Source organism: Coturnix japonica, chromosome 21 (assembly GCF_054131305.1).
Source record: "Coturnix japonica strain WE chromosome 21, WE-NBRP24, whole genome shotgun sequence".
NCBI lineage: Eukaryota > Metazoa > Chordata > Aves > Galliformes > Phasianidae > Coturnix > Coturnix japonica.
In genome coordinates, this window is record NC_140683.1 from 10,327,041 (window position 1) to 10,354,336 (window position 27,296).

The 27,296-nt window shown below is 56.1% G+C and overlaps 4 protein-coding genes across 12 annotated transcripts; 1 reads left to right on the plus strand and 3 right to left on the minus strand.

The window, feature by feature from the left end:
• On the minus strand, positions 1 to 6,232 carry TOR4A (torsin family 4 member A). 7 transcript variants are annotated; one of them, XM_085521528.1, is made up of 3 exons: positions 6,115 to 6,170; positions 5,231 to 5,320; positions 1 to 2,455 (listed from the first exon to the last, which is right to left on the minus strand). In XM_085521528.1, the coding sequence occupies exon 3, from the start codon at positions 2,414 to 2,416 to the stop codon at positions 821 to 823; it is 1,596 nt and encodes a 531-aa protein (XP_085377654.1). In that variant the 5' UTR covers positions 2,417 to 2,455; positions 5,231 to 5,320; positions 6,115 to 6,170; the 3' UTR covers positions 1 to 820. The 7 variants fall into 7 exon arrangements, with proteins under 7 accessions (XP_085377654.1, XP_015734164.2, XP_085377656.1 ...); XM_015878678.3 differs by lacking the exon at positions 6,115 to 6,170 and adding an exon at positions 4,020 to 4,172 and having other exon boundaries at positions 5,231 to 5,311; XM_085521530.1 differs by lacking the exon at positions 5,231 to 5,320 and having other exon boundaries at positions 6,115 to 6,232.
• Positions 6,233 to 7,071: 839 nt separating this feature from the next.
• On the minus strand, positions 7,072 to 13,667 carry ANAPC2 (anaphase promoting complex subunit 2). Its single transcript, XM_015878665.3, has 13 exons — positions 13,577 to 13,667; positions 12,211 to 12,833; positions 11,760 to 11,892; positions 10,483 to 10,657; positions 10,235 to 10,354; positions 9,950 to 10,067; positions 9,696 to 9,877; positions 9,420 to 9,561; positions 8,995 to 9,070; positions 8,502 to 8,705; positions 8,032 to 8,161; positions 7,592 to 7,827; positions 7,072 to 7,504 (listed from the first exon to the last, which is right to left on the minus strand). The coding sequence occupies exons 1-13, from the start codon at positions 13,655 to 13,657 to the stop codon at positions 7,292 to 7,294; spliced, it is 2,433 nt and encodes an 810-aa protein (XP_015734151.2). The 5' UTR covers positions 13,658 to 13,667; the 3' UTR covers positions 7,072 to 7,291.
• A 14-nt stretch (positions 13,668 to 13,681) lies between these two features.
• On the plus strand, positions 13,682 to 15,989 carry LOC107321616 (uncharacterized). Of its 2 annotated transcripts, XM_032448030.2 has the most exons (4): positions 13,682 to 13,756; positions 13,838 to 14,037; positions 15,556 to 15,701; positions 15,779 to 15,989. In XM_032448030.2, the coding sequence occupies exons 1-4, from the start codon at positions 13,705 to 13,707 to the stop codon at positions 15,804 to 15,806; spliced, it is 426 nt and encodes a 141-aa protein (XP_032303921.2). In that variant the 5' UTR covers positions 13,682 to 13,704; the 3' UTR covers positions 15,807 to 15,989. The 2 variants fall into 2 exon arrangements, with proteins under 2 accessions (XP_032303921.2, XP_015734171.2); XM_015878685.2 differs by lacking the exon at positions 15,556 to 15,701.
• A 487-nt stretch (positions 15,990 to 16,476) lies between these two features.
• On the minus strand, positions 16,477 to 27,178 carry TPRN (taperin). 2 transcript variants are annotated; one of them, XM_015878666.3, is made up of 4 exons: positions 25,065 to 27,178; positions 18,531 to 18,717; positions 17,968 to 18,089; positions 16,477 to 17,641 (listed from the first exon to the last, which is right to left on the minus strand). In XM_015878666.3, exons 1-4 carry the CDS (start codon positions 27,048 to 27,050, stop codon positions 17,579 to 17,581), a joined length of 2,358 nt encoding a protein of 785 aa, XP_015734152.2. In that variant the 5' UTR covers positions 27,051 to 27,178; the 3' UTR covers positions 16,477 to 17,578. The 2 variants fall into 2 exon arrangements, with proteins under 2 accessions (XP_015734152.2, XP_015734153.2); XM_015878667.3 differs by having other exon boundaries at positions 17,968 to 18,086; positions 25,065 to 27,173.
• Between the last annotated feature and the right edge of the window lie 118 nt (positions 27,179 to 27,296).

Below are 27,296 nucleotides of genomic sequence, written 5' to 3' on the forward strand. Positions count from 1 at the left end.
TACTTTCAAATTAATTTATTCAAGATAGTTTGGATTTATTCCTGACAGTAACTCCAGAAGCAGAAGTTTGTGATGGAAGTCTTTGGAGACCAACAATTAGAAAGAGGCAAATCAAACAACCAGTGCAGACATCCACAGGATTACGGACGTGATCGTTCACAGCAAACTGTAGAAGAGGACCCGGGCACAAAACCAAAAACCTGGAGAAGCAATGCCATGAATGCTCCACCTGCTCACAACAAAGACCTGCTGCTCCCGAGGTACCTCCAGGCAATGTGCCCCCACTGGGTCTCAGTGGCAAAGAACATCTACAGGGCCCAGCATTCCTGCTGCCCCGTACCCACACAGCCCAAACAGTCTTTTCCAGTGCGTGCTGCCCAACAGACACCAGCTGCTATTTTGGGCTTTCTAGATAAGGAGCGTGGTGAGCTGCACCCAGCAGCAAAAAGCAGAAGAGCTCCCAGTGGAGGCTGCGGCCCTTGATACAGTGATATGCGGCTCCATGTGCTGCTGAGACAGAGAACCCAAATGGGTGATGGTTTCTTCCTTCACTTGGTACTGCACAGCGTCTGTCCTCATTCTAATGGCTGCATGAGTAACAAACAAAGTGTCTCTAATTGCTGTGGAGCCGTCGCTGGCCATGCTGCACTCTGCAAACACAGGGAACACCCAGAGGAGAGGAGTGGTTGTGCTGCAGAGCTGGGCTGCCACCCCCTGCCCTGACCAGCAGCCCCAAGGCAGCCACTGAGCTGCTCTGCCCTCACACACTCCTCACGAGGCTGTAAATCCTGAGAACGGGACGTGTCTCTGCATAGAATCCCTACAGCAGGTTGACTTTGGCCACAACCTGCTTGCAGCCCAGCCTGGAGAACTCCTTGCCGCCTGTAGTGTAGTAGCTGAGCTGGCTGGCCAACCTCTCGACGTGGCTCTGCTCGGGGTACAGCCCTTCCCTCCTCATCTCCTCCAGGAAGCAGTCTATGACGTGACTCCTCTCCAGGAGAACGAAGGGGACGATGTCTGCTGCCTTCCACAGTGGGTGGGTATGGGCCAGCACAGGCTGGATGACATTCAGCAGCTCCTCAGCTCCGCTCTGCTGCTGCAGGAGCTCAGCAGATGCGTTCTGGATGACAAACTTGGTGATTTCACCACCCCCAATGTTGCTTATCAAAATATAGATGGCATTGAGGAACTCATTGGTTTGGTTGGGTTCAAAGAACCGGCTGAGAGCATCCAGCAGGACCGGAGACATGAGTTCAACCTCATCCAGAATGAACAGCGGTATCTTCTCCTCTATTTCAGCTCTCGTGACCATGTCAGAAATCTTTTTAGACAAGTCTGTCTCGCAGGTGAGAGGAGCCACGCCGCTGGGGCAGTGGTGCATGACAAAGTACTGCAGCACAAAGTCATTGTCCATGACGGAGCGAAAATGCTTGGCCAGCAACCAGCCAACGTGACTCTTCCCCACTCCTGTGGGGCCATTTAATGAGAGGACCAGCGGCTTGTTATGGATGTGGGTAGCGAGATAGTCCTTCAGCAGCTGCATAATACTTTCCACAGCCAACTTCTGCCCAAACACCTCCCGGTGCATTGTTTTCTCTAAGCCATCCAGGTCGTATTTCTGGAGGTTATCATCCAGGTTCTCTATGGCGTTGAGGATCTGGAAGAAGATGATGACGATGAGCAGCAGGAGGCAGCGTTTGGCGTTGCTCTTCTCCTCCGCTGGGAGGTACCGCTTTGTTTTGTCGGGGTACAGAACTACACGAGATTTCCTTCTCTTCTTTTTCCTCCTGGGTTTGCTCATGGCCCACTCCTCCACCGATGTATCAAAGGTGAAGTACTGGGAGGTCTTGAAGCCAGACTGGCTGAAGAAGGACTTGGAGGAGCCGTACAGACCAGACCTGTTCAGGGAAAACTGCCTCTGGAGCAGCCGCGTGTGGACGGGCTCGGATGACTTTTCCTGGGGGAGCTCAAAGTGCAGACGGCTTTTCTTCTGCACCCGGTAGCGCTGCTTGAGGCGGATGATTGCCCTCAAGGGAGAAGAAATAAAGGAGATCTTCTTGGAAGCTACAGGGATCTCAGTGTCAGGCACTTCGTCCCCTTCACTCTCAGAGCAAGACGCCTCTCCCTTCACATCAGCCTTGGCACAGAGCAGCTCTCCTTCCCCATCGCTGTCTGAGCAGCACATCTGTCCTTCCACGTGGCCATCAGCATAAGGGCCTTCTCCTTTTGCACTGCTTTCAGCATAGGAAACCTCTTCTGCTGCATTCCCCGTGGCAGCGGGAGGTTCTCCATCCACCTCAGCACAGGACACCTCTCCTTTTGCATCGCCCTCAGCACGGGATGCCTCTCCTCCCACATCCTCCATGGTTGTGGGTGCTTCTCCATCCACCTCTGCACTGAGCAGCTCTCCATCCATCTCGCTCAGTTCTTACAGCCCACTCACATCCTCTTCTTTCTAAAGCAAAAAAGGACAATGCAAAATCAACCTTCGTAAGAGCAGGATGTGATTGACAGCAGCCAAACGAGGCTGATAGGAACGACCCCACACAGCCATCGGGGTGTCCAAACAGGGATCTCTGCATACAGTATCAGCCGTACACCAAGGGAAGGGGAAGGCAGCCCTGGAGTAAGGGCACTGTTGGATGGGGCGGGCAGCAGGATGTGACCCCACACTGTTTCCTTAGCACCTGCCAAACACAAGCAACACAACAACACCACACCCCTCCATAAGGAAACAGTCACAGTGCATCGACAGGTCACAGAAAGCTCTGCCAGCCGCCCCGTGGAGGGGGGCTCCACGGGAGCACAGCGGCTCCGCCACCCCCCGCCCTTCCCCACCCGGAGCCACGCAGAGCAGCGCGGGCAGCCCCCAAAGTGAGGAGGGGGAAACGCGTGTCCGGAGCTCACCCGGCGAGCAGGGAGGGATGGGAGCACGGCGGGGAGCTCAGAGCGACGTCCGGCCGAGCCGACCTCCAGCCGCGCGGTGCCGGCTCCGTCCCCACCCGGCGCTGCCCGCAGCCCGTGTCACGGTGGGAGGGCACTTCCCCAGCGCTGACGCACGGGGATGGAGGCTGCGGTGACAGCGGCGGGGCAGGAAGCGGGGCCGGACGGGGCGAACACAGCACGCAGCCCCGGCACCGGGCGGTGCGATGTGCGCGGAGCGCTGCCGGCACGTCGGCGGGGCTCACGTCGGGGCTGCTGTGCCCGAACCCGGCGCCCGGTGACCTCCATTAGCCCCGAGCGTTAATTGCTCACCTTGCGCGGCCGTGCCCCGCACCGAACCAGCCGGGCGAGATTCCTGCACGCAGCGCGGCTGGAGGGATGGCGGCCACGCCGGGTCCCCACGCTGTCCCCGTGTCACCCCGGCACCGGGGCGGTGCTCTCCGGTGCCATTCACTTCTATCACCCAGGCACCGCCAGCCCTAAGTGTCTGGAAGCAACCCCAGACCCTGCTCTGACAGCTGAGACCCCAACAGCACATCCACCATCCTATAGCAGGGCATGGCTCACCCTCTGGATGACGGGGGCGTGCTGGGACCAAAGCCCACCTGCAGAACCCCAGGACACGGAGAGCCACTGGGCAGGGGCACAACAGGACAGCAGGGTGGGAGAAGTGGTGATGGGAAGGGGAACCACTGGGAAACCCCAAAGGTTCCCCTGGGCTGGAAACAACCACCTGCAGCTGAAGCTGAGAGCGTGTGGGGGAAGTGCAGAGCAAAAAGAGGAGGAGGGGGACAGGCAGAAGGGATGGGAGCAGAGGTTACAGCTCTGGGGAGACACGGATCACCTGAATCCCCGTGCCACCCCAATCCTGTGCCACCATCCCCGTGCTACCAACATCACCGCGCCATCCTCACTGCTGTGCCATCCCCATCCCGTGCAGCTGAGCACACCCCAGAACCTCAGCATATCCCATGGCATGCAGCTGCTCCCCACCTCCCTATGCACCTCATGGAAGCAACAGTGACACAAAGCCCCAAACGCGGCCATTTCCCACCCGGCCCCATCCGCTCACTGACCGTGGGGTCTCTCGGTGCGTCCCCTGGGTGCTGCCACCCCAACCCAGAGCTGCGCTGCCCTCACGGTGCCGGGAGGAAATGGCGAGGAGGAGTGGCCCTGCACCACTTCCTCGTCCCCGAGCGCAGCTGCCTGGTGTGATGATTCTGATGGGGCTGGGGGAGCGTGTTGGCCTTGGGATGCCGAGTTTGGGTGATGATGGGGGGGGTGATGGGTGCCAGAGGGTCACAGAGGACCTTGGGGATTACTGGGGTGGTCTGGGGGAAAATAAGGTGAATCTGGTATAAAGCTTTGTGCCCGGTGCAGCTCCTTGCTGACAGCCCTGAGCCAAACATCCCAAAAGTGGTGCCCTGCAGCAGCAGTGCTGATGGGGCAGGGGCTGTACCCACATCCCAGTGCCCCCCATGCACCCACCTGTGCCCACTCCACTGAGCTCTGTTTGGTGTTGCTCCACGCTCTCATTTCTGGTGAACCCCCGGGGTAAACTCAGGGTGTGAAGCGAAGCCCCTCACCTGCTGTAGCAGCAGCCCAGGACCAAAAGTAGATGTGAAAAACAACCCACCTCCCAACAACTTCCCTTCCCTGCATGGGCTGTGGCCACAGGGATGGGCCCAGCCATTCCCTGCAGTGCAGGGACATCAGCATCACATCAAGGTCCCCCTCCAGAGCAGCCCTGAATGCACTTTGTGGGCTGCAGCCCTCATGGACACAAACAAGGCATTTTGGGAGATAAACTGGGGTTTTGCAATAGGAGAGCTCCTCCCCAGCAGCACTTTGTGCGGATGCATGCCATAAAAATAATGCAGAAGCAATGATCCCTTGTTAAAAGCAGCTAAAAGAGCAAGAAGCTGCCATGTCCAGCTGAAGGTAATGCAACGTGGGGGTGTGCAATGGGATGGGGTTCTGTGCAACGGGGCTGTGCGTGCAGCAGGGTGGTACTGCAGGGAGCACGCAGGTGCAACAAGGTGGGGGTGTATGGATGGGGGGCAGGCTGTGCAATGGGGGTGCATGGCATGGGAGTGTGCAATGGTGGGGGGCACACACATGCAGGAAAGGCTGTGCGGGGTGGGGGGAAGCATGCATATGCTTTCAGGCAGCACAATGATGGGGCGCACACACATATTGGGGAGAGATCACATGCATACAAGGGATGCTGCAGGGGAGCAGTGCCCTGGGCCACCCTCTTCCCCCCATCCTGAAGCCCCCCACTCACCTCAGGCCTCCTGGAGCCCTGCAGCCCCCATCGGGGCCCCCTGGGAGGACGCAGCCAGGAGCAGCAGCTGTGGGCGCCGCACAGCCCTTCCTGCAGGGCCAGGAATGCAAATCCTGCTCAACGCCTCCTCTCCTGTGGCTCAGCCCCACTGGGCCCCCCCAGGAAGAAAAGGGATGAGAAAACCCAGGGGAGGCTTTGGGGCACCCATCCCTGCAGGCACCGGGACCAGGGGGTACCCAGCGTGTTGGCAGCCAACAGGGGGTGGGGGCACCCACGCATCCCCAGTGCTGCTTTTGCAGCACATCAAATCAGCTCTTTTCTAATGAGCTCTTCTTTTCTTTCCTCTTGTTTTAACATCGAATTTAGCTTTTCTCTCCGCATCGTGGCACCGGGTAAAGCCGAGTGAATGCAAATCCCGTGGTGGCAACCAGGACACAAAACACCAGGGCTGGAGGTGCCCAGAGGGGTCAGAGCAGGGAGGTGCTGTGCTTCGTGCTTCCCTCCCCCCAGCACGGAACTACAACAGGAAAAAAACAAAATACCTTCACAACAAAAAAACCCAAACAATGAAAGAATGTGAAACCCTTCCCTGTTGCCGGTAGGAGCATTCCAAAGCCAACAGCAGAGTGCAGCCCACAGCAGGAACACAGGGGTGGGGGGGTTGGAGGACCCATGGGGCAGGGGGGGCTGTGGGGCACCCAGCAGCGCTCAGCCCTGGTTCACTGTTAGCAAAAATTTCCGACCTCCATCAGCAGACGTGGCTGCACGTGTCCCCTGTAACCCAAACAGTTTACATGTGGGCCGGGAGCATCCCTTGTAGGGAAGAGGCTCCCTGCTGGGGTTCTGGAGGGCTGTCTATAAACAGTTTATAAATAGAGCAGTACCTGGGGTGCTGGGATCTGCTGGGACGAGGGGGGTTCCTCTGGCTGCAGCGCTCCCATTGCACAGCGCAGGATGAGCCAGAAGCACCGACTGTTATTATTTGTACTTCTGGCTCGTTCCTTTTTTTCCTCCAGCTTCCTCAGTTCAGCCTGAGAAATTCCTTCCCCAGCTTGTTTCAATCAGCTTCGAGCCTTTTATGTTTCATCCAAAACATCCTGAACCCTTCATTAAACCCGAGTTCTTCCTACTGTAATGCTTTGAAAGTTGGGCAGCGACGGCCGCCCCGTGGCTCTGGGATGGGGACACCATGGAGACCTGTGGCCCTAAAATGGGGACACGGTGGGGCCCCATGGCTCTGGGATGGGGACAGAGCAGCTCCACTCTGACCCAACAAACCCACAGCACACACGGGGTGACTGGGGAACGACAGCAATTTCTGCAGAGGAGAAAGTGAAGCTCCCACAGAGGAAGAGCTGCAAACTTGCACGAGGGAGATAAGCCCCCAGCAGCACTAAGGATGCCCACGGTGATGGGCTGAGGATCCCTTACACACCAACAGACAAGGCTGTGACCCTGAAACACACCAAGGACGCACAGTTGCCACAGCAGTGGGTTTTAAAGGGAGAGGAATACTCATGCTGTAGTAAAGCAGTGCTGTCAGTGCCTGGACAGCCCTCACACCCCCCCAGGATTAACCAGCCCACCTTGGCAAACTGCTGCATCTCATCTTCTACAGCATTCTTCATCCCACAGTAAAATTATTCCACCCATCTTAAAGTCCTGAGCAAGGATTAGGGGGCCCTGGGGTCCCCTTGGAACCACAAGAGGCAGCACAGACACCACTCCTGTTTCAACACAAGGAGACACAGCCAGCAGCCCCCCCCAAACCTCCCATGGCTGCAGTGGTGCCTGGCTGACTTCAGAGCTTCAGCATGGAGAACTGTTGGAGAACACACTGCTGAGAGAACCAACCCAGAGACCACTGCTGGGTTTTATTGATGGGGATCAGACACTCATTTACAAAAGGAAGGTAACGTGGGCAGCAGCTCCAGCCCAGCTGTTCTGAGGGCTCTGCAGCCCACGCTGCTGCTGAGCTGTTGGGAGGGGGCACAGCACCAGCCCCAGCACAGAACGTACCCAGCAGGATGCAGAGCTGGGTGACACCGAGGCACTCACAGCCTAGTTGCAGTTCTTGGGCAGGCGATAGACACCTCCGGAGTAGATGAGCTGCTGGTCCCGCACCTTCTTCTGCAGGAAGCCCTGCAGCTCCTGTATGTCGATCTCTGTGACCACAGGGCCCGTCATCACAAACATCTTCAGCATGCTGTGGATCCTCTCCAAGGACAGGCTCTCCAGGTTGGTCAGCATCGCCTGGATGTAGGTCCAGAACAGCTGCAAGGACACACAGCAAACCAGCATCAGTACCACGCAGAAAAAGGGCTGCTGAGAGCCCGGCCTTTAAGTGGCACCCAGACACACCTGCAGCTCTTCCTCTTTCTGGTCAGCCTGCGAGGCCATGGCTGAGTCCCCCTCCTCATCGCTGTCTATCAGGACAACCTTCTCCCCCTGGTCCTTCTGCTCCTCCTCGATGACGGTGAAGGTGCCGGGTGGTTCCTCACGCAGCACTCCCTGCTGCAGCCACAGCGTCATCTTACGCTTCAGGGACGTCACGGGCACCTTGAGCACCTCGCTCAGCTCTGTCAGTGTCCATGTACCTGCACAGAGCACAGCTATCAGGGAGGGCTGCAGGACGCCTTGCCCACCCCCAGTACCAGGGCTTAACAGTGCTTTTCTGAGTGCTGCCTCCAGCTGCAGTAGATCCCAGCTCCAAGCAGGTCCTGCCCACCCGATGGAGCTCTTGGTCCCTATGGCAATGTGGCCTTCCCACCCAGCTCCGTGTGCCACACCACGTCACTCACTCTTGTTCTGGAAGTGCAGGATGATGGCAGCGTGCACAGGGGACACGGACAGGGAGAGCGTGCGGTCGGCCAGCTCCACATCCAGGCTCACCAGCCCCAGGTGGTACTTCCAGTTCAGGGTCCTCATGGCCTGGAAGAGAGAAGCAGCAGATTTTCCAGCCCTACAGCTGGTTGAACTCTATTCACCTCCAACAAAGACAAAGGCTGCTCCCACCTCACGAATCTCCATCCCACCATTATCTATTCCCTCAAAAGGAAACACCTTTGACACAAGTTGTTGCCCAGTACCAGGGTCCCTCTCCTGCCTGAAAACCTCTCCTCAAGAGAACACTTAGCTCTTTAACTCTGCAGGTGTAGCAGCAGCTACGCTGTAAGGGATGTTACAGGGACTCTGGATAGACCATGCAAACTCATGCTACGTAGCAGAGTTAGCAACACAGAACTCCTACAGAGGGTTAAGGAATCCTCACCTTCAATTTCTCGTACTTCTTGGAATAGGCTTCCATGGCTTCCTTGACCTGCTCTGGGAGCTCCAGCTTCTCCTCCTTCAGCGGTGGCCAGAACTCACTGGACAGGATAACAGCCACGAGGCTGAACGGCGGCCTCTCCTCCTCAGGGAGCTTCTCCTCCTCATCACGAATGTTGGCGTTGATGCGTCGTGAGTCAGCCATGTCCTGGAGAAGGCAGAGGACAATAAGAGCCCTTCAACACCCAGAAGGGTGTAGGCAGGAAAGGCACCAACTCTGCAGCACCCACCCCCAGCCAACAACCCAACCTGCTGGGCTTAAAGAACAGCCATCCCCAATGCACTTCTGCTGTCACCAGTCAGCCCCCTCAGCAGGATTCTCATAGCCCCATTCCCCTAACAGACCCTCTGTGGTCGCTCTTCATCACCAATGAGCAAAAACACCCAGAACTTGAATTTAAAAAGGCAAAAACCAAACAATAACAAAAGTCAATTACCTTTAACATGACTTCACAATAGTGCATCTGAGCTTCGCCAAACCGCAGCTTGAGCAGCTCCACGTTGCGGATTTCCCTGGTGAGAGAAAGGATCAAATGTGGGTTCCAAGAGACACAGCCGGGTTGCAGCTGAGGTTTCCTGATGGTTCATGACTTTTTTTGTACTCTGTCACCTTCTGCTGACCCTCAGCAGCCCCTGCAGGTTGCTAGAAAATAGGGGATGGGGCTCAGGGTGTCTGTGCTTCCACTTCCCTATGTGCTGCTCTATTAGTGCCAAGCCAAAGGCAAGGCTGAGCAGCAGGTGAGCCCTCAACTTCTAGATGCCACCCACAGCTGCAGAGGAGATGGCTGCAGAAATGGGGTTAATATTTAGTAGGCCCAGGGCTGAAGCAGATCCCTGTGAGGTGATTTCAGCTGGGTCTCACCTCTCAGCACTGTAGTTGAACTGATGGAGCAGCCGGTCAGCCAGGAGCGTGCGGTACTCATTGATAAACAGGTCCTTGCTGCCGTAGATGCTCACCAGTAGGCTGATGATGTCTGAGGACCGGCGCTTGGAACTTGATTTCCCTATTGAAATGCAGCAGAGAGCAATGTGAGATGAGCAAAGCTCCAGCCCAGATCAGCACAACCAAACCAATGACTCAAGACTACAGCCAGCTGGGGGGAGACAGCGGGCTGCCTTGAACCTGCTCTAGATTAACCTGGATCTGCATCAACCGGGTCAGGGACCCAGTCCCCTGGTTCTGAGATGTCATCGTCGCTCTCCTGGCCATTCTCCAGTGTCACTGGGTCAGCTTTCGAGAGCTCATTGGCCAGATCCCCAGAGCCCTCAGCATCCCCCGTGAGACCGGCCACGATCTGCCGCACGGTGTCCTCCCGTGTCCTGCCAAAAGATGAGAGAGATGGAGCCAATGGAGGGAAGGGGATGCACAGGGCTGCCCCGAGAGCCTCTTACCTCAGGTACTTCCTGATGGGCTCACAGGCGACCTCCAGGATAACCATGGAGGGGTCCAGCTCCCGCAGGGCTTTAATGGCCGAGATATATAAAGTGATGATGTCAGATGTGTTGACACCTACGAGAGGGGAAGGGGAGCAGTTGAGAGTCCCAGAGCACAGATATGGATACAAGAAAGGTTCTGCTAGATCTATGGAGCTGGAGGCAAAGGGCTTGAAGCCCTATTGGCTCATCCATGTGGAGAGAACAGATCTCTATGGTGACACACAGGGATGTAAAACCCACCGGGATGCAGAAGTCGTATTTCCAGAGCACTTTTCAGGGAGCTGAGCAGCTGCTGCCTCAGGTTTGTCCTTTCCAGGCAGAACTTGAGGTCCTCCACAGCAGGCTTTGATTCTGGGAAATCTGCAGACCAAGCAGAGATTAGAAACAGTGCCAGGCTCCACAGGGAGACAGCGCGGCACCAAAGATCCACCATTCAATCCAAGCCCAGCAGTGAGTGAACACACAAAGAATGAGTGGGAGACACCGACCTCGAATGATGCTGAACAGCTCTTCGATCAACATGCCGGCGTAGATACGGTAGAAGAACCTCTGGACATGGCAGCGCCAGCGCTTCAGGGTGCTGCTGGCTTCTGCAGAGGGGCGAGCCAAGGGGCCGTCCTGCAGGAACACTCTGCTGAGCCAGCCCAGCACCTTCTCGATCCACTGCAACAGCAGAGGGAGAGCACAGGGATGGAGGGCAGCTCTGCAGGGTGGGATATTCCATCCTGCAGAATTCTACTGGTTTTCAATCTAGGGAATGGGAGCAAAGTGCCAACTGCTACATCCAGATATTCAGAATAATTGGGTTTACTTCCTGCTTAAGGTGGCAAATGTGTAACACCACCTGAGGCGGCACCTGAGTATTAAGAGTTATGAGGTGGCGTTATGTTTTGATAACCAGCTTTAGGTGTGGTGTGCTGCTGTTAATGCTCAGCTGTCTGCTTGACCATGGACTGGAGGAGTGCATGAGTTCTGCCCATAGAACCACAAGGCAAAAGAACGTGCTGCAGCACAGAGCACCCAAGCACCAGACCTGTACTGGGAAAGCTGAAAAACAAAAGGAAAGTGTGATCGTTGATGCAAAGCACCTGGATGGTGAGGAGCAGCTTTACCCAGCCATTCTCCCCAGGAGTTTGTCTCTGAGAGCCCCTTTACAGCAGGGCCAGAGGAGAAAGTGTTGCACAGCAACTGTAGGGAAGCCAACACCAAATCACCGCCTGTGTTTGCAGACAACACAAATGCCCAGCATGGCACACAGTGAGGAAACCAGGACAACAGCACGGAGCTGCCTGGTTCGCATGGCAACCTGACCTCACACTTTGTTCGTCAGTGCAGACCAACGTAAGGCCATGCATCAAGGAACAAAGAGCACAGAGTGAGTGTGCAGAGCACAGCCCGTGTCCCAGAGCACAGCCCGTGCCCCAGAGCAGCCGTAACCTTGAGAAGAGCTTTAAGGTCATACACAGCAAAGAGCTCGACACAAACTCAGTGCAAGGCAGCAGCGAGAGAACTGAGGAGGCGTGAGGAAGGACACTGGGCAAGACTCTCCCTGGAGTCTTCTCTACTCCAAGCTGAACAAGCCCAGTTCCCTCAACTGAGAGAGCAGACCCTCTAACATTAATCTCAAATGTAAAGTTTTAACCACTCCTCTTCTACCAGGGCTGGTGGAAGTCACAGTCCAGGACTGGGGAATTGAGGCAGAGTTGGGAATTTAGCAGCAGGAACAGGAGCAGCTTCACATCTCCATAGCCAGTGCCTCCCTTACCTCCTGGAACTCGTTCAGGAAGGAGTGCTCATAATCACCCCGGCAGCGTCGCTCCATCCTCTCCTTGATCATCCTGTGCAGGATGGTGGTCACAGCATCAGCACTCACCCTCTCCAGCAAATTCAACTGACGGCTGCAGACACAGAACCCCGAGTGAGTGAGCAGAAGCAAAAGCATGAAGAGAAAACTGAGCTAACAGAGCACACCTGCTGCCATGTGCTGTGCAGGTGCTCTTAATTTAAGCACTCTGATTGCAGGCAGCAATAACACATCACACAGCTGCCATCCTATCTTCAGAAACACTGTCATAGGGTTATAGAATCACAGAATCATTTGAGTTGGAAGGGACCTTAAAGGCCATCAAGTCCCACTCCCTGCAGTGCACAGGGACACCCACAGCTCCATCAGTGCTCAGAGCCCCAACACCTGCCCTTGGCTGTGCCATACGTACAGGATGTCATTGAGCTGCCGGAACCGCTCCATGGCCGTGGGGCACCAGCACTGCTCCCTCCTGCTGCCGCACCCTGCACACACCGCACTCTCCCCTCCGCTCTCCTCCGTGTCGCTCTCCTGCTCGGCCTCACTCATGCTGCTCTCACACTCATTCATTCCCTCTTCTCCCTTCTTCCACTGCCGCATGTATATCCGGAAGGTGCGGCTGTAGAACTGCTGGATCATCTCCTGGAAGGGTTTGGTGGTGGAGAAGAACAGGATGGCTTTGAACATGGTGTACACCTTCTCCCGCAGCGTCTGAGCTCCCGTCCCCAGGAGCAGCCCGGCCTTGGTGCATCCCTCCAGGAGCTCCATGCTGCTCAGGTAGGGCTCCAGGCGGCACTTGAGGAGACAAAACGCATCCAGGAGGAGCGCTGAGCACTGCTGCTCCTCCGCCGTGTTCTCATATTGCCCGACACAGTTCCAGAACTCGGGGGCGATGTGTGCCTGCAGGTCGGTCTGCAGCACCTCGAGGAACCACTCTTCCACCGCAGCGTGCAGCCCGTAACAGCGCAGCACCTCCAGGGCGGCCCGCAGCTCCGCATCCTGCAGTGGGCGAACCGGGTCACAGCGCCCCGCTGCCTGGGGAACAGAGGGGATGAAAGGTTGAGCACGGAGCACACAGCCAGACCTTTATCCCCCATCCCTGGGCACGGTGCGGGGCTGGCAGCCCATGGCAGGGGGGGGTGGGCTGTAAGGGCTCCCCCAACCCGACCATTCTGACTCTAGGCAGACACGTGCCAGGGGGGACCCTCGACGTGTGGGCTGTGCCCATCCCACAGACCCAACGCTACTGGATTAAAATCAGTTCTGTTGCTTGTATATGTTAACTACATTACATATTTAACGAGGGCTGCTCTGAAAGTGATGCCTCCTATTTTATTGTACTGGCCCACAGTGTCAGAGGGGGATGTGGGTAGGACGGCAGCTGAGGCTGAACCTCCCACCAATACACTACTGCTATGTGACGTACGGCAGCAAGGGGCAGTCTGACATGGAAGCGAACGGAGCACACGTCTCTCGTTCATCACAGTGCCGGCCAATTTGCTCTATTTACGCTCCCATCTCTTTGTATCTATCGCAGCTCCTACAGAACACAACAGGAGGCATCACTTTCGGAGCGGACCAGCACCACCTCTATGCCCTCGGACAAGCCGCATCCCGCACACGGCAGCGATGTGCCGGGGGGGGCTCAGCCCAACCACCCGCACAACGGCCACCATTACCCCCATTACCCACTGCTGGGGCCGCACCGTGACCCACACCCCCCCGTCCCGTCCCGTCCCGTCTATCCCCCCATCCCTTTGCCCCCTCTCCCCGCTCACCAGCCCCAGCGCTGCGGGCGGTACCAGGGCGGCACTGACTGCGCTCCACGCCGCCGACAGCCCCGCACCCGCCGCCTCCATGTCCCGCAGGAAGGGGCGGAGCGCGGAGCCGCCGTTGGTGCCGCACGATGAGCGGAACCGGGGAAACGCTGCAGGGCTACAACGCTGCGCTGCTGGAGGGTGGGTGAGCGGGGACGGGAGGGGGGGACAGCGAGCAGCCGGTGCTCACACGGTGATGGTGGTGGTGGTGGGTCCGAGCAGGGCTGGCCGAGCTCCGAACACGGCGGGATGAGCTGAGCGAGCGGATCCGGGAGGAGGAGGCGGAGAGAGAACGGCTGCAGAGCCGCATCGCGGCGCTCACCGAGCGCTTGGCCCGAAGCTCCGAGCGAACGGCACGGCACCTGGCTGCAAAACGGCAGCTGGAAAACAGCATCGCTGAGAGCGAGGCGGCTTATGGCAAGGTACGGCCATAGGGAACCCCATACACCAGGGGGAGACAGAGCGGGGAGGAGTTGGTGCTGTACGGCCGGTGAGGCGCTGCCCCATCCCTGCAGACATTTGAGGTCAGGGGATGGAGCTCTGAGCACTGATGGAGTGTCCCTGAGCACAGCAGGGAGTGGGACCTGATGGCCTTTAAGGCCCCTTCCAGTTCAAACGATCCCACGGTTCTGTGCCTGCTCCATTCAGCTGAGCTCAGCTCTTCATTCAAGCCCCACTCAGCACTTGAAGAAATAAAAGTTTTTCCAGGTAGTCGCCTACATTTTCCTTTTTCCCATGTGTCTTTTGAAGTGCTGTAAGCACGGCATCCTCCTCACCCAGCCGGACCAGCACTAAACATGGGAAGTGCTGGGGGTTGGGAGGCAACCAGCTGCCACAATTCACTCATTAGTAATAAATATAAGTATATAAATAAATATTAGTGGAATATTTATCATCCAGCACTAAAAGAGAAGTTGGTTCAGCTGCCATACCCTGTGTAAACCCTGATGGACCCTCTGCATCTCCCACATTAGCTGCTAATGACTGTAAAGAGTCAAGACTTCCATCAGCACACACCCCAATGCAGCACATGAGGGGCACAGCCCAGCTGCCTCACTCAGCCAGCACACCTCATAGGGCTGTGATGACACACAGGGATGTAAGACCCACCAGGACACTGTTTGGAAGGGAAGGTGATATGAGGAAGCACTCCAGGACCCAAAGGTTGGGGAGAACTTGTGTGAGAATGTGGTGTTGTAAAGTTACACCACAAACAGCACAGGTTGGAAAAGAAACCTTCCCTGAGATACAAACCACGACCCCCTGTCCTACAAACAAAGCCGTGTTTATTGAAATTAGGGGACAAGAGTCACAGCAGGTGAGAAGCCAAGGGGTGAGGAGAGGAAACATGGTCATCCTGCAGACTGAAATGAGGAGCAGAGTCCCCTCCTGTGCATTCAGGTCTCTGTGTGATGGTGCTCCTTGCCCTTCCCCAGCCCATGGGAAACCCAGGACTCACCCTAACGCACACACCATGCTCTGATATGGGGGAAAGACAGCAGGATCCCTCTGCAGGGCTTTTCACCTCTCCTCTGACCATTTCATACCCCTGTAAGGCCATAGGAATGAGTATAAACTATCACTGGGACTGAAACAGCCACATTCTGTTACAGGTGCCCACTGTAAACAGGTGAGCTGCACAGGCAGCGAGATCTAAGCCTGGTGTTGCCTTGATCTCCTGGGCACAACAGATGGGAGTGTTAGATGGTATAAAATGTGTGCTAAAAACAGAAGAAAATGAATGAAAGGAGTGAGATTTAGTCTGATTTAAGGTCATTGTGGGGTTACTTATCAAAGCAAGAGACCTGAAGCATTCAGGTTTAGTAGTGGAAAACACTGAGTCTGCTGCCTGCAATTTTAATACTGCTCCAAGAAGCCCAAGTAGGAAGTAAACTCAAATGTACATTCTGCGGCAGGAAAGTCTCTGCTTTATGTTCCAGGGCAGAGAAATGGCTCAAGGTTTTTCTGATTCAGAATATGGGCATAACCAGAGAAATTCCTGCCCAGCCATCCCTGCAGTGAGACAGGACACCTCAACTCCCAGTGCTGTATTGCTCAGGGGGTGGAGGATCCCTCCTGCTGCAGGGTACATCAGCTGAGCTCAGAGAGAACTGTTTAGTTGATACAAAATACATAAGCTGTTTTTATTTCCTTCTTTCCCAGATTCTGGAGAGTTCTCAGACATTGCTAGATGCCCTGAAGGGAGACATCAGGAATGCTAGCAAAACCAGGGAGCCTGCGAGCACCTCAAAGCAAACACCTGGACAAAAGCATTCCTAAAGCTGCTCTTCAGCCTGGCCAGGCCCCTTGGTGGGGGGCAGCTGTTGTTCTGGTGCGAGGATGTCACCATTAATAAAAGCGTGTTGCAGAATTATCTTTTCCTTTCAGAAGCATTTTGGTATTAGAGAGCTGCTGGGTGCAGCAGAGCACCAGGGGCCTGTCCCAGCCAGGGAAAGTGAGGGCACAAAGCTCCTTCAGTGGGATCAGCACCCACAGCAGCACTGCAGTTGGCTGAAGGCAGCAGAGCAGCCTGTGGGATATCGGTCAGCATCCCTCATTGACTCACAGCAGAACAAAGCCAGGACAGGCAGCTCTGTGTTCACCACTTACACATCTGTTATGCTGCAGCTCAGGAGCCGGGGCTGCCATAAGCTCACAGCTTGAGCTTTCCACTGTCCAAGATGTAAAAAGGTACAAAGAACATTTTCAGATCATAGATCAGTGTCAGCTCAGACAGACATTGTCTATCTATCATACACAAGCCAATAAAACCCAAACATCACCAAAAGATGGCAGCCTGGTCCTTCAGACAGAGCCACGCGTGGGGGACCGCCCCTTTCACAAAGCCCAGAGAGGCCGTGTCTGTTCCAACTGCATCTCTTTTAATCCCAGAAGTACAAATCACATTAGCAGCAGTGTTCAGTCTTTTCCAGAGTGCAATTTTGACCCTGAGTGTGTACAGTCGTAGAAAATTTAAATGGAAGAGTCGAGGAGATTCCTTTGTATATTGGCTGCATCAAACAATTACAACAGAACTATAAAAATACTAGAAAAAATAAATCATATTCCTTGTTCAAGTTCTGCAGAAGGAAGGAGTGAAACGATCCTCCTGTGCTTTGCATAGGGAAATAGAGTGAGCAAGGCAAGAAGCAAGTCTCCCCACCACCCAAGACACATCAGTCTCAGGCCTGGCCCCATTAGATGCCAAAACAGAACAAAGAGAACAAGCACAATTAGAGTTAGTGGAGCCTGCAGAGCACAAGTAGTTACAGAGAGATCAAAGCTATGGCCAACGTTTGGGAACCCTCACAAGGCTCCAGTTGGACTGGGTGCTTCCTGCTGTCAGTGCAAAAGTGACACCTAAAACTGAAGGCATTTATTCCCCTCCCCATCACCCACACAGTGCATTCAGGTTCCTTCACAAGAGCTTAACTGGCACGTAAATTCCATGACAGTTGGTGAAATGAGACCCAAAAACACAACGAGAACAACCCACGAATCCTCAGTTCTTCCAACCACTGCAGCCTGGCTGTCAGAACCATGCAGTGAGCCCAGCCACCTGCCCACAGCTTCCATCACTGGGGCCTCTGGTGAGAGAAGTGTTACAAATGCTGTCCAGGCCCCACTCAGCACTTGGATGAGAAGAGTCATAAGCACTGAGAGCATCTACACCTATCCTGGGGTTACACATTGCTTTAAGATACCTGTCTAATCAACAGCTGATCTTGAACAAGGAATATGCAAGGCCACAGGGAGAATAAACCATATGCATTAAAAAAACAGTTGTTTAGGTCCCGGAACCCAGTGCAAATATTCTCCAAAGATGCCCAATGGCATCTAGTCCACCCTTGGCATCAGGATGCTGTGAAGACTGTGATGAGGGAGGGACCCAGGCGGTGGTTCCTGTGATGCACTGCCAGGCTCTGCCCAGCAGCTGCTGCTGCAGGCTCAGAGATGGAGCAATCAGAAGTACAGAGCTGGCTCACTGCTGAAGTCGGAGAGTCCGCCCTTCTCAGCTGGGGTGAGCTGTGGAGGAAGCAGAATTGAAATGGAATCGTCACCAGATCAAAAGCAAACGAGGACCCATGGCTCTGGGCAGTGAGGGCTGTGGTGGCACCTTGCCTGGGGCTAATGAGTACATTAATTCCCCTCCAGAAGTGCCGTGCAGCACAGAGGGCCAGCTGCCTTACGACTGCCTTACATACACAGAAGGCAGGGCAGCTGGTGGCAGTGGGAGTTTGCATTAACCTTCTCTCACCGCCCAGCAAACATGTTCTGGAGAAGGCAGACCCTGTTCCCCCCGCTGTCCAGAAGGAGAGAACCCCAGGACAAAAACTGCTCTGAATCCTCACCATGACTTGGTTCCCATCAGCTTCCTTCAGGAGGGGTCCCTTGGCAGGCATCTCCTCATACTTCTGCTCCTGCCACTCGCTGAACTTCACAGAGTGCTTTGGGGTGTAGCTGGATAGATCTGCTGCAAGGACAAAGCTGGCGTGAATGTCTCTCAACACCCCAATGGGAAGAGGGGTCATAATTCTGGCAGGAACAAGATGGGAGCTGCCCACCTGCAGGACGGGCAAGGAACCTGTGCCTGCTGCAGGTACAAACCTATGCCATGCTCTCCAGTGGCTGTCAGTTTCCCTGCCCAGAGCTGCTAGCAGACACTGCAGCATCACCAACCCTCTCAGCATAAAGGGTACTTTTAAATTCTACATTTTTCAGTTTCACTGCATCTCATGCAAGAGAGGCCTGGGAGTTCCCTAAACTGGTTTCAAACTCTGTCCCCACTAAAACCAGTTCTGCTGTCGTATCACCTCTGCTAACATTTCCAGCTGCCTGGGACTCATAACAGCTGTAGGCAACACAGATGGGGTTAGACACCACCAATAACCCTGCAGTCCCTGCCCTCACCCACCTGGGCTAGCTGCATTGGGATGCAAAACGCTGTTTGGGCGTGGAATGTGAAAGGGACGAGATTTGTCCTCTGTTTCAGAAGCGCGTCCTTCCTCTTCCTCCTCCTCTTCCTCCTCTTCCGCCAGCGAGCTCTCGGATGGATACTCAAACATGGTCTGCAAACTTGTCTCATTGAAAGAGATCTTCATCTAGACAACAGCAAAGGAGAATCGTTAGAAAGCAGCATGAGAAACCATCACTCCCAATGTTTGAACCAGCAGAGCACCTCCACCATCCCATAAGGAAGGCACTGTGTCCTCCCACACCTTTCCCCACATGCCCTGCTGAATCTCTCACTGTGCCAAGAGGAACCACAGAGGCTGACAGCCAAACAACGGGACAGTCAGGAGCCCCAGAGGTGTGAAGTACAAGACCAACCCTTGCTCTAAGAGCCTCCTCATGACCTCAGCAATGGTGAAAACTTCATCACACCTGAATAAAAGCAGAAGACACAACTTGCCCAGAGCAGAAAGGCCAAACCCAGACACAGTAACTCCAGATGTAGTCTCTCCAGGTTCAAAGCTGTCCTAATCATTACCTACAGCTCTGAAGATCTGGTTACAATCAATTCACCTTTCCTGGGCAGGTGGAGCTGAAATTCAGCCTGCTGACACTAACAAAAACAGAGGTCAAGGAAAAGCGTTTAAGCTCTTTGTAAGTACACCAAGAAAATAAACACCGAGGAGCAGAGAAGAACTGCTGATGCCAGCACACAACACAGACAAACAAGGAGGATAAGCCTGCCAGGAATACGTGAAAGCCAAAAATAGGGGAGTATCGAGCCAATGCGGATCAGGGCTCAGGACCAGCTGCCTAAAAGGGTGTTTTGATCCCCTTACTTCTAACTGCATTTAAAACTGAGCTAATAGGGTTACAAACAGAATTAAGGGGCAGGATCGGCCTTGCTTAATTCTGTATGTTCTCTTCTCATCCCATGCAATCAGTAGGAAGGAGATGCTGTACAGCTGCTCTGTGTGCCACACTTTCCTTTGCACACAAAGTACACCCCAGGCTGAGGAGCAGCCCTAAGGTGCTCCTAAGGTGAAGAGCAGGTGGTCCTAAGCAGCCTTGCAGCAGCACAGGCTGATCCCATTTCAGAGAAGGGGGCTGCAGTGAGATGTCCCTGTGCTGGAGCACTCAAGGGCTGCTCCCCAGGCTTCACCCCACTGCTGACCTACATGCTCCCTGGCCCGAGGCAGCAGCGATGGCTCACAATGTGTCTCTGTGTGGGGCCAAGTGGTGCTGCCAGGCTGGGGGCTGTGGGATGGAGCTGCTGAGCCATCCAAGCTTGGGAGATGGAGCTCAGTGTTTTCACTGTTGCAGCCCAACCCCACAGCAAGGCCCCAGCAGGAGCAGCACCCAGAGACAGTGGGACTGAATCCAAGCAGCTCCCATCTGCCCATAGCCAACACCAGGTCCCTGCCATGCTCTAGGACACAATGCTGAACCAATTCAGCTGCAGCAGTGCCAGCCCCACACCACGCCAACCAGTCTGCGTGGATACCCCACTCCTACACACCACGGAAGGGCCCTGCTGCCATAGAGCTCTCAAGGACGCACCCCAGCAAAGCAAACAGCAGAGAACAGCTTATTGTGAGACTGGGAAGCAGCTGGGAATAACAAACTGGAAACTCAGTCACAGCAGCCCTGGCTTTGCAGGAACATAAAAGCGCTGGGTTTGTTTCTTTAGGAGCAAAACACGTCCCAAGAGCCAGTCCTGTTCAGAGGAGGAAAACTGCAGCCTTCAGCTGGGGGTGTTTGCAGGGATTTAGCAGTATTTGCTCAGTGGAATGCTTCATGCAGAGCTGTGTCACATAACCAGAGTCCAACCCCAGCCATGCACCTACACAGGAACACTCACAGCAATTGGAGCCACAACGGGAAGAATAAAGCTGTTTTTGGGGGAACACTGTGCTGTTGAACCACTGGGTTCTCGTTGCCATAGCAAAAATCATTTATTTATTTGCTAGGAATTGAGCAGTAATGAGTAATAGAGTACTCAGGAAAGAGAAGCCAGGGTAAACATCGCCCAGCAAGCCCAATGCTGGTAGTTGTACACGGCTTAGGAACACAAATAGGGAAAAGAGAAGTCTGTTTTGTTTCGAGAGATGCTGTCAGGACCAACCTGCACAGACAAGAAACAAGGAAGGCCTCAGCTCCCGTAGTCAGGGTGAGAAGCCTGAAAGTCTCTGCAGTGAAGGGCAGAGCACAGCACTGATGGCAGCTCCCAGCACAAGGATATCAGAGCAAACCACAGAGCTCCCAGAGCTCAGGATGCAGATCAATCTCTGCATTGTGGCTTTTCTCCACCCATCAGCACCACGCTTGGCTGGCATGGCAGAGCCAAAGCAACAGCAGAGCTGCTCCTCTGAATACTCATTCCCTCTAACCATTCTCCTCCCCGAGCAATGTAATCCTGCAATGACAAAATGAGGGACTGTGCTGCCTCCTGCATCCCCAGGGCACGTGTGGGCTGCCAGCACACTGCTGGGTGTGATTGAGAGCAGCTGGTTCAGCAGCTTTTCACGCCTGGTCAGCCAAATGCCTCCTCCTTTCTCAGCAGCAGCGGGAGGGTTTGGGCTGATACCTGCAGGGAGCACAGACAGTGAGCAGGATTGGACTGAAACCTCAATCAAGCATGAATAAATCAGTATTCTGAAGGAAAATCAACCCGTGCTTCCACACAGTCTTACACTGAGCTTTGCTACATCTCTTTCACTGCAGTGGAAGTCAAGAGATTTGGTCAGTGAGACAAAGCAAGAACCAACAGCCCAAGACATCATGTTAGAGACCTGAGAACTGCAGCACAGTCAGCTGGGGGCCCTGGGAAGCCTGCTGCTGCATAGCATCCCTTGGAGATCCATGGGGATAGCATGGGCGGCTGAGCAGGCACCAAACCCTGGGCACATTGGGTGGTCATAATGCAGAACAGCCTCCAAGCTCTGTGCTGCCATGTAGCAAGCTCTGCAGTAGCCTCAACACATTAACAAGGCACTGGCTTTCTAGAGAAGACAAGGAGCATCTGTACATCTAAAGCCTTTCCTTGGAACAAGAAGGAGGGGTTTTTCCTTGGAATTCCCTAGGGATGGAGTAGACAAGACACGGCTCCTCTATCACATTAACCCCATGCTGCTCTGGCTGCCCTGGTGTGCTCAGAAATGACAGATGGCATTTTTCTGTCACTGTACAGCTCTGTTGGCTGCTCCACCTTCCATTCACTTGATCGTGCTTTTCTGAGATGTGTTTTCCAACAGCAACACTCGGTTTTACTCAATGACCAGCTGCAGAACTGAGTCACTGAACAGAGCCAGAAACACCACGGGTTTAGAGCAAAGCACATCAGGGCAGCACTGTGCTGCTGGCAAAGGGGGGGACTGCCTCCAGGACTGCATCCCAGCTCCCAACCACTGGGCAAAACAAGAAAGTCTCCATTTACAAGGCAACCCACAAAGGCAGCCCTGTGTAATCAATATGCTGAAGCACATGGTAGACAGGAGCAATGCATGGAGATTCGAAATATTAAACTCCTCACACAAGACATGGGGAAGTTTCAAATTCCTGCTGAGAAAGAACAGGGCAGGGACATTCCCAGAGCATCACAGGGCACACAGCTCTGTTTTAACTCTTCCTTTCACCATGGCAGCCAAGGAGAGCTCCCAGTGCCCAACTGGCCACAAGTGGTGCAGCACAAAGCAGCAATTCACCAAAGGAGCCCTTCATCCCTTTGCACATCTGCACGTAGAGCCACAGCCTTCCATGGCTCAACAAGGAATCCATGCATTGCTCAGCCCATAGAGGTCAGCCAACTCTCCCTGCATGGGATGCATCTGAATGCACAAAGAGAGTAGGCAAAGCCAGGGTGCAATCAGTGCCAGGGCCTGGCGCCTTCACTAACAGCACTGGATCTTCCCAGGATGCTCACAAAGTCTCTCGACATGACAGACCCTCCAGTGTGACTTCCTGCACAAAGCACTCCAAATCTCTCATTTTCTGGGGCCAGACTGAGCCCTGGGCACATCCCACCAGCTTCTGATTTGCTTAAGAGCTTTTACTGTAGCTCTTGTGCCCCATTTGTCACACATGAGATGGGCAGAAGTGAAGTGCAGGAGCAGCTCAGCACAGGGTGAGGCTGTGGAGAACCCCGGATTGCAACAGCCCTCCCACTGCTGAGATGAGCATGACTCATGTGCTCCATTGGTACTGGGCTGCTATGACAGAAGCAGAGTTTGGAGGTGCTGATAGGCAGCAAGTAAACAGCAAACAACATATCCACGCACCAACACGCTCAGTCCATCCTGCTGGGTGCTTTAAGCTCTAAGCACTGCTGTCTGCAGCCTTCAGCCATCTAAAGCACGGGCCAAAAGCAGCAGTTAGAATGGGGTGGTTCTGCTCGCACTGATCTCTGCTGGGGAGGGCCCCACACTGAGCACAGACATGCAGAAACTCCGAGCAGAAATCACTGCTGACCTCACCTACCAAAAATCCAACACATTCCTTCAGACACATCCTACAGCCCCTCCTTAAAGGCAGCACACTCAGTGCCACCAGCACAGCACAGGCACGGGAAATGGAGAATGGTAAGGCACAAGGCTCTAAAAAAGGTAAATAAATCCAGTCTTTGACCAGAGTGCTCCAAAACAGAGATGGGAGGGAATCTTCATCAGGTTTTTGCACTAACAGGCAAACCCAATTGTGCCATACCTTGCAAACAGCAGCTCACCTGGGCATCCCACTGGGCCCAGCAGCCGGCCGTCCTCCAGTGCTCACTGCAACACTCCAGCCACATCACACAGAACCTCAGATCCCTACCACAGCCCCAGGTGAGTTCCTTTGGCAGGTAACCAGGGATTGCTTCCTGTCGACTCACCAAAGCCAAATTTTATCCTCAGAGATCCAAAAGATCCACACCCTGCAGCAAAACCTTTCCTTCCACCTGGGGCTATTGACAGGCTGACGTCTCCTCACTTCCGCTGCCATAAGAGAGGATGGAGATGAGCACTGAGCAGAGGTCACAGCCGCGCTCTGCATCCTCTCCCCAGTGCCCCATTTAGAACAAGGGTCAGTAGGTCTCCTCCCATCCCTGTGCACGTATCCTGTCCTCACTGCCCGAGCTGACAGCTCAGCCAGCCTCTTCCGCAGCCATTGCACTGCTGCACCTGCACTGATGGTGGTATCACACCGAGAGGTCTCTTGGAATGGCCATCCAAGAATTGGATGTTCACCATCACAGCTCTGCGATTGCCTGTCCCAGCTCAGCAGCTCAATCTGCCTCTATTAAAGAGCTGGGACAGCTTTTCCATCCCTCTTGTGCTTCCCCCCCCCAGATGGAGCAGACAGCCCCACAAACAGTCACTGCACTCAGAGCTGTGGGGATGGGTGGCTCAGTGGCCCAATGGGGACAGCACACAAATGTTTGCTCCTGCCCAGCTCAGACCAAAACCAAAAAGCCCAGCACAGCTACAAAACACAACTTATGTTTTTGGCCAGTTGCCTTGACAACACGCAGCAATCTCTTGGGAAGAGACCAAGGAATGCGCTCTCATGCAAGCTCCTTCCTTTTCAGGCATCACCACTCAGCCTCGTTATCCAGAGTAAAAGCCACAAACATCCTCTAGGTTAAGAGCAAACAGAACTCTTTCCATCTGCTACAGCATCCCACAGATACCGGATAGAGCCACACCATGCCCTGTGCAGGGAAAGGAGCGGGCACAAAACCCAGCCATGGCTCCAACGTCACCCAAACCCAACACCCAGCAGACACAGCAGCTGCCAAAGAGCCACACGTGGTACCTCGGGCTGGGAAACAGCTCGGGATGTTTCTCTCCCAAAGTCCTGCCTGGAGCGGGTCCAAGCGGATCAGAGCACTCAGAGCATTCAAACTGCCCCAGGGAGCACATGGCACAACACAGACCCAGGACTCAGGCAGTGACACGGTCCCTTTGTTGCCTGTCGCTATGGCAAGCTGAACAATTCACGCCTACATCTCAGCACAGCAGCTCTGCCAATGTGCCTCCATCACATCCCAAAGAGTTCCATCAACTCTCAGTTTAGGAAACTGGGAGCAATGTGTGAACCCTGCAGCTCTGAGAGCTGAGCGGCAGCTGCTGCCCCATGGAACAGACAGGTGGCACAATCCCATCAGGGGGGGTTAAGTCGGCACTCATCTCTTTCTGCCTAATAGAGACCTAATCCCTGAGCCTCTATCAATAGGGCCCTAATCCGGGGAAGGCAGCAGCGTGGCACTGCACAATGCCAGCGAGCACACAGCACAGTGAGGGATGAGGGGCAGCCACAGCCATTCACCCACACAGCTCCTCTCCATCTCCTGCCTCCCCCAACCAGCTCACTTTCCATCTCCGTATCTCCAAGTAGAGATCACAGGGAAGTTTTGTGGTTACCACGGAGTGCATCCCACCTCCCTGCCCAGCAGTTCACACCAAGAGCAGTGAGGAGCTCCTTTGTGCCCCCCACTCAGAGCAGTGCCCCAGGCCATTACCTTCTTGCGGCGGGATCCTGTCTTGCTCATGCAGGACCTCTCGAGGGCCAGGTACCCACCGATCACCTCGATCTCGTTCACCGTGGGGTAGCGCTTCTTGTGGGTCGCTCCCACCTGGGGCCCATCGGCGTTCTCTACAGCTTTGCTTCTTCCTTTGCTTTCCTCATCCTCCTCCTCTTCCTCCCGCTGTGGCCTCCCACCAGCATCACTGAGACCCTGTGGCCCCGAGGTGCCGGGCTTCCTTTTGGGCACCACGGTGAAGGTGTTCCCTCCCCTCTGGTGGAGCCCAGGGGAGTGTGGTCTGTAGAGGGGCACAGAGGAAATGTCCATGTCCAGCTCAGATCCAGCTCCTCCGGGCTGATCCAAGTTCTCCGTCCTCGCAGCCCTCGTGGAGAGCTCCCCATCCGGCTCCACAATGTCATCGATGTAAGTCACAGGTACCAACGGATCCAGAGGCGCCGGCGGGGAAGCGATCGGCTCTTCCTGCTCCGCAGCGGAAACCCGCGGGGGCTCCTTCTGCACCTTCTGCTGCGGGGATGGCGGCGGCCCCGTCCTGTTGCTCTGGGCTGCAGGCAGAGCTGTGCCACCATCCCGGCGGGGCACGAAGAGGAAGGAGTTGCGTGAATTCAGGCGCAGCTTGGCCAAGGCCTGAGCCTGCAGGTCATGAGCGGGGATGGCAGCCAGGTCAGGCTTGGGGGCCGGGTGGATCTCAAAGGAGCCCCCAGCCCGGGGGGCGGATGCGGAGAGCGGCTGGGTGGCACTGGGGGCCAGACTGGCACTGGGTGGGGGTGATGCAGCCACTTCCACCTCCTCCGGCTTTGGCCTCCTGGCGTTGGCAGCGCTGGTGGATGGCACTGGCAGCACTTTGGGCGGCACGCTCCGGGTGGTGGGCTCGGGGACACGGCTGGGAGGGGGGGGCTCGGGGACACGGCTGGGAGGGGGGGGCTCGGGGACACGGCTGGGAGGGGGGAGGCCCCGGGGGGTCACGGTGAAGGAGTTGGAGCCGACCTTGTGGAGGAAGCAGTTGGCCTGGGGAGCTGCCGCTTTGGGTGCACCCATCGGGACAGGGGGAGAGATGGGGACCGCCGGTGGGGTTGCAGCCCTGGGAGATGCCGGGACCGTCTGGGGACCCGCGGGCTGGGGGGCGGCCGCACGGGGGGCAGCCGGCTGGGGGCGGACCGGGACCGGCTGGGGGGTCGCAGCACGGGGGGAGGCCGGGGCAGCTTTCGGGACCGAGGGGCGGGGGGAGGTCGGCGCCGCCTTGGGGGGAGCCGAGGAACGGGGGGAGCCCGGAGCCGCCGGAGGGGGAGCGGCCCCGGCCCGGGGGGTGGCGGCGGTCCCGGCCGGCACTTCCCCGCCCCGGCGGCGGCGGCCCCGCGGTCGCTGCCCGAACTTCTCCAGCAGCCGGCTGACGGTGCCCGGCTCCGCGGCCTCGGGAGGCTCCGGCGCTTCGGCCGCCTCGTAGACGAGCACCTGGTCGGCGCGGATCTCGGCGACGGCGGCTCCTCGACGGGCCAGCAGCTCCCGCAGCGGGTCGGCTCGGCGCGGGGGGGACGAGGCCGGGGGCTCCCGGCGGCGCCCGGACAGCGCTTCCCCGTCGGCGAAGCAGGCGGCGGCGTCGGGCTGCGACTCGATGATGAGGATGTTGTCGGCTCGGATGGTGCGGATGCCCGGCACGGCGCTGTACAGCTCCAGCAGCTGCTGCAGCGGCCGCGCCGTCTCGGGGCCGTGTCCGGGCAGCCCCTGCCGCAGCCGCCGCCGTTCGTTCTCCAGCCGCATGAACGGGTTCTCGCGGAGCGGGCCCAAGCTCTCGGCCACCACCAGCCGCTCTCCCGTCCCCGCCGGGCCCCGAGTCACCGCAGCCGCGGGCTCCGTTTCTCCGGCGGCCGCCCCGGCCAGCTTGGCCCGCTTCCGCTCCAGGATCTCCCTCTTCCATGCGGGCTGTGCCCGCGGTCCGGCCCCGAGCGGCGGCTCCGCGCTGCTCATGGCGGCGGCTCTCAGGGCACTGCCGAGCAGCGGCCGCCGCGTCCTCCTCCTCCTCCTCCTCCTCCTCCTCCCGCCGCACCTGAGCCGGGCCCTGCGCAGCGCCGCCCCCGGGCCGTCCTGCGGGAGGGGCGGAACGGACGGCCCCGAGGGCGGAAGGCAGCGGGGCGGCACCGCCCGGATCCGCCTTCATCGCATCGTGCGGGTCTGGGGCAGGTTGGATGGTAGGAAAAGTCCTTGTAAGAAAAG

Coding starts and splice junctions, on each gene's coding strand:
- LOC107321616 (XM_032448030.2), top strand. CDS start 13,705: ATGAGCGGAACCGGGGAAACGCTGCAGGGCTACAACGCTGCGCTGCTG. Junction 13,757..13,837: donor CAACGCTGCGCTGCTGGAGG/GTGGGTGAGCGG, acceptor GGGTCCGAGCAG/GGCTGGCCGAGCTCCGAACA. Junction 15,702..15,778: donor AGGATCCCTCCTGCTGCAGG/GTACATCAGCTG, acceptor CTTCTTTCCCAG/ATTCTGGAGAGTTCTCAGAC.
- ANAPC2 (XM_015878665.3), bottom strand. CDS start 13,657: ATGGAGGCGGCGGGTGCGGGGCTGTCGGCGGCGTGGAGCGCAGTCAGT. Junction 9,878..9,949: donor CCCATCAGGAAGTACCTGAG/GTAAGAGGCTCT, acceptor ATCTTTTGGCAG/GACACGGGAGGACACCGTGC. Junction 9,562..9,695: donor CCCGGTTGATGCAGATCCAG/GTTAATCTAGAG, acceptor GCATTTCAATAG/GGAAATCAAGTTCCAAGCGC.
- TPRN (XM_015878666.3), bottom strand. CDS start 27,050: ATGAGCAGCGCGGAGCCGCCGCTCGGGGCCGGACCGCGGGCACAGCCC. Junction 18,090..18,530: donor TCCCAATGCAGCTAGCCCAG/GTGGGTGAGGGC, acceptor TTGTCCTTGCAG/CAGATCTATCCAGCTACACC. Junction 17,642..17,967: donor CTGATGGGAACCAAGTCATG/GTGAGGATTCAG, acceptor CTTCCTCCACAG/CTCACCCCAGCTGAGAAGGG.
- TOR4A (XM_085521530.1), bottom strand. CDS start 2,416: ATGGATGGAGAGCTGCTCAGTGCAGAGGTGGATGGAGAAGCACCCACA.